The sequence below is a fragment of the Notechis scutatus genome, chromosome 2, assembly GCF_049901735.1.
Source record: "Notechis scutatus isolate UNSWTSFEM ecotype Mainland chromosome 2, rNotScu1.2, whole genome shotgun sequence".
NCBI lineage: Eukaryota > Metazoa > Chordata > Lepidosauria > Squamata > Elapidae > Notechis > Notechis scutatus.
In genome coordinates, this window is record NC_142010.1 from 24953787 (window position 1) to 24963237 (window position 9451).

General features: G+C 46.0%; 1 protein-coding gene across 1 annotated transcript; it reads right to left on the reverse strand.

Annotated features, from left to right (window-relative positions):
- Positions 1-2453: 2453 nt before the first annotated feature.
- LOC113422212 (uncharacterized) lies at positions 2454-9287 on the reverse strand. The gene is made up of 2 exons (XM_026683010.2): positions 8451-9287; positions 2454-7590 (listed from the first exon to the last, which is right to left on the reverse strand). Exons 1-2 carry the CDS (start codon positions 9097-9099, stop codon positions 7079-7081), a joined length of 1161 nt encoding a protein of 386 aa, XP_026538795.1. The 5' UTR covers positions 9100-9287; the 3' UTR covers positions 2454-7078.
- Positions 9288-9451: the final 164 nt, after the last annotated feature.

Consider the following 9451-nt stretch of genomic DNA (forward strand, 5'->3'; position numbering starts at 1 on the left):
TCACTCCTCAAAATCAAATGTAGCCATTACAACCCTAAGGCAATTTACTTGCTTGAATTAATTTTTAACAACACAAGTTTAAAAAAACAACAACCACCTAGAACCATGCAGGAGAAGTCACTTTTCATGTGCCAGACGGTTGAAACTTTGACAAAGGTGAATCTTCAGAACAGCTTTTCCTGCTATTCTGAGTAGTCAAGTTCATAGCAAGAGAGGCGATCCCATAGATCAGGGGTGCCAAACTTGATTTCATTGAGGGCTGCATCAGGGTTGTGTTTGACCTAGGGGTCTGTGTGGCCAGGGTGTGTGTGTGTGTGACCAGCTCGATGTCACTTGTGTCAGGGGTGCCTGTGGTGACCTGAGTGCTCTGCCAGAGAAAACGGGCTCCTAAACTCTGTTTTCAGCTGCGGAAGGACTCCTGCAACCCTCTGCCAGCGAAAACAGAGCTTGAGAGGGCTTCACACAGCCCTCCCGAGCTCCGTTTTCACTGGCAGAGGCACCGGGGGCCAGTTCTTTGCTGTTTCCAGGACAACCACGCGGGGCCAGATCTCAGCACCCCGGCCCAGAGGCCTTGAGTTTGACACCCCTGCCATAGACTATCAAACCCTAAGCTGTGTAAGATTTTATGAGTCATTACTACCCTTGAATTATTCTTTAGTTTTAAACATAACTTTTATTAAAATCTTTATACAAGAATACCTTGAATCATTCCCAGAAAACGCCAGCAATTGTTGATCTTTATTACAGGAATCATATGATTCCTATACACTATGGTGGTCAGTAGTCTAGCTGCCTCGCCTGATAGTATTTGCAATTTCTAGACCCTTTTCAAGAATAGCCTCACATGCAACACAGTTAAGGCAGATGGTCAACTTTGCCACAGTCCAGCTGGCTCAGGAAGGGTCGCGGTTGATGCAATGGCTTGTAATTCTGCAAGCATTCTTCTTGCCAAAGTTGCTGTCTACAAGTCCGGTGACAGATGGAGATCGAGGGGCACTTCCAGACCCCAGCCTGCTCCCTCTGCGGGTCGCAACCCTGTGCTGAGCAAGCTTCTCTCCAATCCCAGAGTCCTACCTTTTTCCATACCAACAGCAGGTCCGATTTGTCTGGATTTAATTTCAACTGGTTTTCTCTCATCCAGCCTACTATCGGGGTTAAGCAACATTGGGGGTTACTGATTCTTTCCTTGAAAATTGGATACATTAGAGCATGATTTCCTTAACATATAGGTAGCACCTAATTTGAAGACTCTGGATGAATTCCCCGCTATAATTTCATGTACAGATCTTAGTAATAAGTCATTGTTTGACATTAAAACCTATTTTCCATCTATTTGAGTGTATGTGCGCGCACGCAGCTGAGAACAAGAAGTGCACTGTTGCCTACTGAATGCTAATGTATCTCAGCGTTTCTTTACTCAGTGTCATTTAAATCAGGGGTCCCCAACCACTGGGCCCCGGACCGGTACCGGTCCGTGGAACATTTTCTACTGGGCCGCCGGTTTGCTGGGCACCGCCATCTTGTTTTGATGAGAAAGTGCTTCCGGTGAGCTTTTCCGGTTGGAAAGCAGCGTTTGGGTCCTGAAGGAATCCTCGCGCCTTAGTTTCATCGAAGGGGGGGGGCGGCTTCGAACAAAACTAAGGCGCAAGGATTCTTTCAGCACCCAAGGCAAGGCGAGCCGATCGACCGTCCCGAAGCCGTCGCGAAGCCCATTGACACAGGTACAAAGGAGGAGTTGAAGGTGGCGGGGAGAAGCGGGGGACGGCTGGCTGGCCAGTCGCTCGGCTCGCCTTGCCATGCGTGCTGATGCCGGTACCGGGCCGCGGATCATTTTGTGATGCCGGTACCGGCCCGTGGCACAAAAAAGGTTGGGGGCCACTGATTTAAATGGTTGGTGGAATATGGAAGTTATAATTCAGCACATCTGGAGAATACCAGATAGGAGACAGCAGCATAGTAAATATTTCCTGACATAACATTGTAGGAGTCATACTAATTATCCTATAAAAGAATTAAACGAATGCCAATAGAAATATACATCTGGGGAGAGCATGTGATTACTTTTTAGCATTTGTTTTTTAATTCTTCAGTGCATGCTATCAATTTTAGGAGTCAACCATGTGTAGCAATGAGTGAAGAATCCAGGGTACTTTGACATTTATAAATAGTCCTTAATTTACAACCACAACTGGAATTTTATTGTCATAAATTGGATGGTTGTAAATCAAGTCATGACATGACCTAACTTTGACCATTTTGACCATGGTCGTTGAGCGAATCCTGCTTTCCCAGTTGATTTCTTTTTGTCAGAAATCAGCTGGGAAGGTCACAAATTGGGATCCCATGACTGTAAAATGCTTTACCTGGTCATAAATGTGGGGATAGTGCAAAATCACTTCCCCGCCCCCAAGGCTGTCTTAACTTGAAACCATCTTTAAATGAACGGTTGTAAGTTCAACCATTTACCTTAGCAAGATACTAAAATATAAGTGACTACATTATTCTGACCCTAAAGTGTAAACCCTTGGAAAATTAATACTAATTTTAAATGGTCTTTTCACTGTGTCTTGTCAAATGCAATGTCTTGGATATCTTGCTCAATAAAAATATAATTTCTTTTTACAGTGTTGGATTTCTTTGGCTTTTGTCTCTATTAGCTCATATCCAGTAGCGCTCTAAGTAAAGAAGTTGGTTTTGAACAAAGAATGGTCTTCTTGGAAGAAGCTAAACATACTGTATTCTACTCTTATCAGAAAGGCTTTTTCCTGCAGATGTAATCTGAATGATGCTGTCAATCCTCCTTTCTGTCTGTCAATCCTTCTTTCTGGTGAGGCAACTGTGAGTACTTTAATTTTCAGATTAGCTAAATGGGGCATCCGAAATGATAAAAACTATTTTTTCCTGCACACACATGTTCCCCAATAGATTAACTGGGTTAGGGTGACAAACCATTGCACGCTGCAATGAGATAAAATTTGTGTGAGCCAGTGTGGTGTGGAAACCCAGCTGTTGCCTTAGCATATTTATTTATTTAAGAAAATTTATATGGCTTCCCAAACTCATTCTCAGTGACTCTGGGCAGTTTACGAGGATAAAAGCTCAATACAGAAACAATAAAAAGCAATAACCCCACACATCCTTACGATAACAATCAAATGAACCATTTGACGGGTTTCCATCGAACTCTGGGGTACACCCAAGCCCATTGGCAAATCAGGACTCCAGGCCCTTATGACAGAGCAGGGGGTCCCCAAACTTGGCAAGTTTCAGACTTGTGGACTTCAACTCTCAGAATTCCTCAGCCAGATATGCCAAGTTTGGAGACCTCTGTGATAGAGTGTTAAAAGTGGAGGCTGATCCTATCATCTGTGGGATGATGTTCCACAGGGAAGGAGCCCCCACAGAGAAGGCTTTTCCTTTTGGTCTCACTAGATGGACCTCCTTAGGAGAGGGGGACCCATAATATTCCCTTGGCCCCCCACTCTGGTGGGGTTGGGTAGGTGTGTCTGTCCTTCAAATAACCTGATCCCAAGCCATGTAGGGCTTTAAAGGTGGCAACCAGCAGCTTGAATTGGCCCTTGAAGCGAATTGGCAGCCAGTGCAGTCCTTGCAGGAGAGATGACACATATTCATATCTAGGCCCGTATAAAACCACGTGGGCCACTGTATTTTGAACCAGTTGAAGCTTCCAGATACTTCTCAAGGCCAGCCTATGTAGAGAACATTGCAACAGTCAAGACAGGAGGTAAGTAGAGCATGGGTGACTATGAGTAGGGATCGTTGGTCCAGGAAAGGACATAACTGGCACACAGCCCAGTTGCACAAAGGGCCTCCAGCCACAACTGCCACCCTGCTCCTTGAGCTGGGGTCATGAGTTCAGGAGAACTTCCAGAATACGTACTGGATTTGTCTGGGGCAGTGGAACCTCACCCAAGACCAAAGGTGGCAATTCTCCATGAGCCAGACAACCCCAAACCCAGAGCCATTCCATTTTGACAGGGTTCAGCTTCAGTCCATTGCTCCCCATCCAGCCCTTAATATAGCCTCTAAGCACTGCAAGGAGATAACAGGATTGCTTAATTTACCATGGGCTTAAGATAGCGTCTTGACAGACTTGAACATTGGGTGCTATCTAATAAAATGAGATTCAGTGGTGAAAATAGTAAGGTTCTACATTTAGGCAAGAAAAACCAAATGCACAGGAATATAGTAGGTGGTACCTCGCTCAATAGTAGCAACTGTGAGAGGGATCTCAGAGTCCTAGTAGACAACCATTTAAGTATGAGCCAGCAGTGTGCTGCAGCTGCCAAAAAAGCCAACACAGTTGTAGGCTGCATAAACAGAGGGATAGAATCAAGATCACATGAAGTGTTAATAATACCACTTTATAATGCCTTGGTAAGGCCACACTTGGGATACTGCATCCAGTTTTGGTCACCACGATGTAAAAAAGATGTTGAGACTCTAGAAAGAGTGCAGAGAAGAGCAACAAAGATGATTAGGGGACTGGGGGCTAAAACATATAAAGAATGGTTGCTGGAACTGTCTAGTCTGATGAAAAGAAGGACTAGGGGAGACATGATAACAACGTTCCAATATCTCAGGGGCTTCCACAAAGAAGAGGGAGTCAAGCTATTCTCCAAAGCACCTGAGGGCAGGACAAGAAGGAATGGATGAAAACTAATCAAAAAAAGAAGCAACCTAGAACTAAGGAGGAATTTTCTGGCAGAACAATTAATCAGTGGAACAACTTGCCTCCAGAAGTTGTGAATACTCCAACACTGGAAGTTTTTAAAGAGACTGGACAACGATTTGTCTGAAATGGTATAGGGTTTCCTGCTTGAGCAGGGGGTTGGACTAGAAGACCTCCAAGGTCCCTTCCAATTGTGTTATTCTGTTATATACAGATGGGGTTCACCAACATATTGATATCTCAGTCCATGGTGGCAGATGATCTCACCCAGCAGCTTCATGTAGATGTTAAGCAGAAGTGGAGAAAGTACTGAGCCCTACAAGACCCTGCAAAACACGGGCCAGGCTTCTTGCTTCTTATCAATACCGACTGAGAATGACCTCAGAGGAAGAAAGGGAACCATGTTCTGTGAAATGGGCCATCACATTAAAACATCATATCGTTCATCATAGCAAGTTATATGAACACAGCAATTCTGTTTTTTTTTTTAATAACTTGGCTTTGGATTTGCTGTGAACTCAGCCCACAAGGGTTTGAAGAGAGCCACATTCATTGCTTACACATATAAGAGAGATTTGGAAGGAGAAGCTAAGCCAATTCCTTCCAGTCCAGCATTTTGTTTGCAAAGCAGCCACTTAGTTGCTTCAGGGGAGGTTATCAGTACATGTGAAGGCAGCAACGCTTCTCTATTGATGGTCTCCACTAACTGGTAGAAAAATGAAGCCTGCTCATGAGGATTTGGAAAGGAAGAGTTATGAATGATACATACCTAGCATATACAAACACATATACTGTAGGGCTGTGATGGCGAACTTATGGCACACAGGCCGGAAGCGGCACGCAGAGCCATCTCTGCGGGCACGTGAGCCGTCACCCCAGCTCAGTTCCACTGCACATGTGTGCACGCCTCCTGCCAGCCGATTTTCTGCTATCTGCTGCGCATGCGTGGGGGGGCAGAGCACATGTGTGAGATGTGTGCGCATGCGCAGGGGGGGCGGGGGAGCGCAAGGGGGTCACGTGTGCATTGCATTATGGGTGCAGGTATGCCAGGGGTGGGATTCCACCAATTCGCTAGAACTGGTTGTTAACATTCTAAGCAGTTCGGAGAACCGGTTGTTAGAAGAAATTACTGGCCTAATCCTGTAAGGAAGGAGGAAGGAAACATTCTGGTGTTGCTTACAGAAACTGCCTGTTAACCCTTATTACATTCTTGGCAGGACTAGACTTCCTGTCTCAGGAACTCCTCTGGAGTTTTTTCCCCCTCCTTTGCTGGTACTTTGCTTGTGTGGAGTGACCATTCAAAGTTACAATGGCACTGAAAAAAGTGAGTTATGACCATTTTTCACACTTACGACTGTTGCAGCATCACCACGGTCATGAGAGGCCAGGCGAGGAGATGCATGCCTTGATGTGAGTGATATTGGCCACACCCAGCCAATAACATGACCACCAAGCCACGTCCACCCAGTCACATGACCATCAAGCCACGCCCACCACCTAAGCCACGCCCACAGAACATGTTGTTAAAAAATTTGAATCCCATTCCTGAGGCACGCTTTCGGCACGCGACGACAAAAAGGTTAGTCATCACTGCTATAGGGAGTCCTTGACTTATGACCATAATTGAGCCCAAATTTTCTGATGCCAAGCAAGATAATTGTTAAGTGAATTCTGCCCCATTTTACGACCTTTATTGGAACAGTTAAGTGAATCACTGTGGTTATGTTAATAATACGGCTGTTAAGTGAATCTTGCTTCCCCATTGAATCTGCTTGCCAAAGATCATAAAAAGGCGATCACATGATCCCGGGATACGGCAACCATCATTAATTGTGAGCCAGCTGCTGAGCGTCTAAATTTTGATCATGTGACCATGATGATGATGATGATGATGCAGCAATAGCCGTAAATGTGATAAACAGTCCTAAGTCACTTTTCGCAGTGCCATTGCAACTTGCAACGGTCACTAAATGAACTGTTGTAAGTCGAGGACCACCTGTACGAACAATACTCCATTGTGAAAATATGCAAGCATTTTGTTCTCCAATACCTGCTCTCCAGAAAGAGCCCCAAATAAGCAGTCAGCTGGGTATGGTTGTCAAGGAAAAGGAATGATCCTATCCATAAGCTACTGTAATGTCTTTTCTAAAGTTTCTTTTCTTGTTCCAAACCAAACCAAACCATCTAGATGTACATTACCTCTGTTCCACAGGATGAGCAAATTGAGGGAGTAGGTGAACCTGGCTCAACCTCTTAAAGTTACTATTGAAAATCCCTGAATTTAGCACTTTAGAAAGCACCCTTTTTCCCCCCCCTCCCTTCACTTCCTCATAACACATCTTTCCCATTCAAGATAAAGTTTTATAGTTGAAAGAGAGACAGAAATTACTTGCTTTCCTTGGATTCCAAGAAGACTCCAGCCCTCACTTTCTGTGCAGGCTGAGAGAGTGGCAGCATCCTGCTGGCCACACGCAAGGCCTCTGCCACAGATGCCACTGCGTCAACCATTGGATGGAGGATATCCCTGGTGCGCTGAAGCTCGGCTTCAATCATACCGAGCTCCTTCATCCTAATCTCTCTCTCCAGACGGTTGTCCCTAATCCTAACCTCTCTATCCAGCTGGGCTTCCCTTGCCCGGGATTCACGGTCTAATTGGGCCTCCCGGGTCCGGGCCTCTCTGTCCAGAAGCATTTCCCTCAGCACTGCTTCACGGAAGTCCCCAGCATTGATTTCACTTCTCTCATGAAGAGCCTCCATGGTCTCCCAGGTCCTCCTGTAGTCACTCATGATCTCATGCATCATCTCCTCATGCGACCGCCTCTTCCTCTCCCGCATAGATGCCATCCTTTCTGCTGTCGTCAGGGGATGGCCAAAGGACTTCTCTCGCCTGCCTCTACCTGTTGAGAGGGAAATGGGTTAAGCATCCGGACAATATTACCTACTGCTTAATGTCAGCTGGCCCGGCAGCAGGGCAGCAAAGGTGACGTAGCCTGAGATTGCTGGATTCTCTTATTTTCCAGGAACAGGGGTTGAGGGCAGTCTACAATTTGATAAGAGTTCGAGTAAGTTGGAAAACGTCTTCTTCCTCCTTTTTCCCCCACAACCCTATGAGATGGGTTGGGCTGAAAGAGAATGACTAGCCCAAAGTCACCCAGCCAGCTTTCCATGCCTGAAGCGGGACTAGAACTCACAGTCTCCAGATCTCTAGGGCAGCATTTTAACCACTACATCAAACTGGCTCTCCATGTATCCATCACACAAACAATCATTTTGACAAAGTAGAACTGAGGCCGCAGGGAAAACAGTTGATTGCTTGCTGGAATGAAAAACTAACCACCTTACCAACTAATTTTTACCTTTTTTGATCTTGGTTAAATGGCTCTTGTCCTCCTTCCTTCCACTTTTTTTTTTTTTTAAAAGTGCATCAGAAAAACCACAGGTTCATTTGACTCGCTTGGCATACTGAGATGGGAAACTTACTTTTAGCCTGGCTCCTTCTTTGAATTTAAATCTCTGTCCACATTTACTGTATCTCCCCACCTGTATCTAATTTGGGCTTCTAATCAGGAGAAAATTCAGGTCATTTCTCTCTCTTTTTTTTACAAACCAAGAGCCAATCTCTATCTTTGTGGTATATCAGGCAAGCTTCTTAGAGATTCTCACAACTAAATTAAACCCAAGATCATAAGATGGCTGAAGAGCTAAGAGCACGAATTTAAAAACAAAATGCCATTGAGGAAAAATGGCTCTCGCTCACCAGTAGCCCTGAGGTGCCCATCTTCACTGCAGCCTGGAACGGGTTGCCCACAAAAGGGCACCGGCTTCTCTTCAGGACCTTCCTCAACTATTGTGGTTTCAATCACGTTGGGATCTACCACTGTCACTAGGCCTCGTATGATCCCCACGTTCTGTTCGGTTTCCGTGTCTGTGTCTGCATCCATACTTGAGAGGGTGTTTGGGGGTGTCATTTGGTTGCTCTCTTCCTCGGAGCCCTGGGCCTCCATGTCTTTTGCATCCTCTCTTTTTACCACCACCTGCATGGATCCATCCATGCTGGCCAAGCTCCGGTTGGTGGCCCTATCCATTTCGCCTCCAAACATTTGATCCAACTCTCGGAAGTAACGGCAAGACACGGGCTCAGCTCCAGCACAGATCTGGGCATCTTTGGCTCTCCGATAACTTCGCTTCAGATCCCGGGCTCGGTTCCTACACTGCGAAGCGTTGCGCTCGTGACCCCTGGCTATCATCTGGGCGGAGAGATCCTCGTAGATGTCACTGTTTGGGGGCCGGTTTTCAATCCACCTCAAAATCAGCAGTTCACCCCAGAGGGCAAGGAAATCTCGAGTTTCTTTCTCTGACCAAATTGGAGCTCGAGGCTGCAACCGTTGGCGAGGGGTATGTGGCATTTCTGCTTGGAGCCTGATTAATGCAAACTCCACAGTGCCCAGCTGATCTAGAAGCTACCTTTGGGTAGATAATAAACAAAGGTGGCATAGAAGTGCAGGACCCAGAGAGAAAGGCAAGATGGAACCTTTTGCCTAAAGGAGTGTTCACACGAACAGTTGTTAGTCAGGAGTAACGTCGTGGGCGGAGCTTCGATCCGGACTTGGAAGGGTCTGTTTTAGATACTCGGAAGAGCCAATCCCCGCTTGCTACGTCAGAACCACCGACCATTGAAGGGGTTCTTGTTCGGGAAGGGTGGAAACAGCCACGCCGTGAGCCAATAGACAAAGCGGGGAGGTGGAGGGAGCTGCTTCT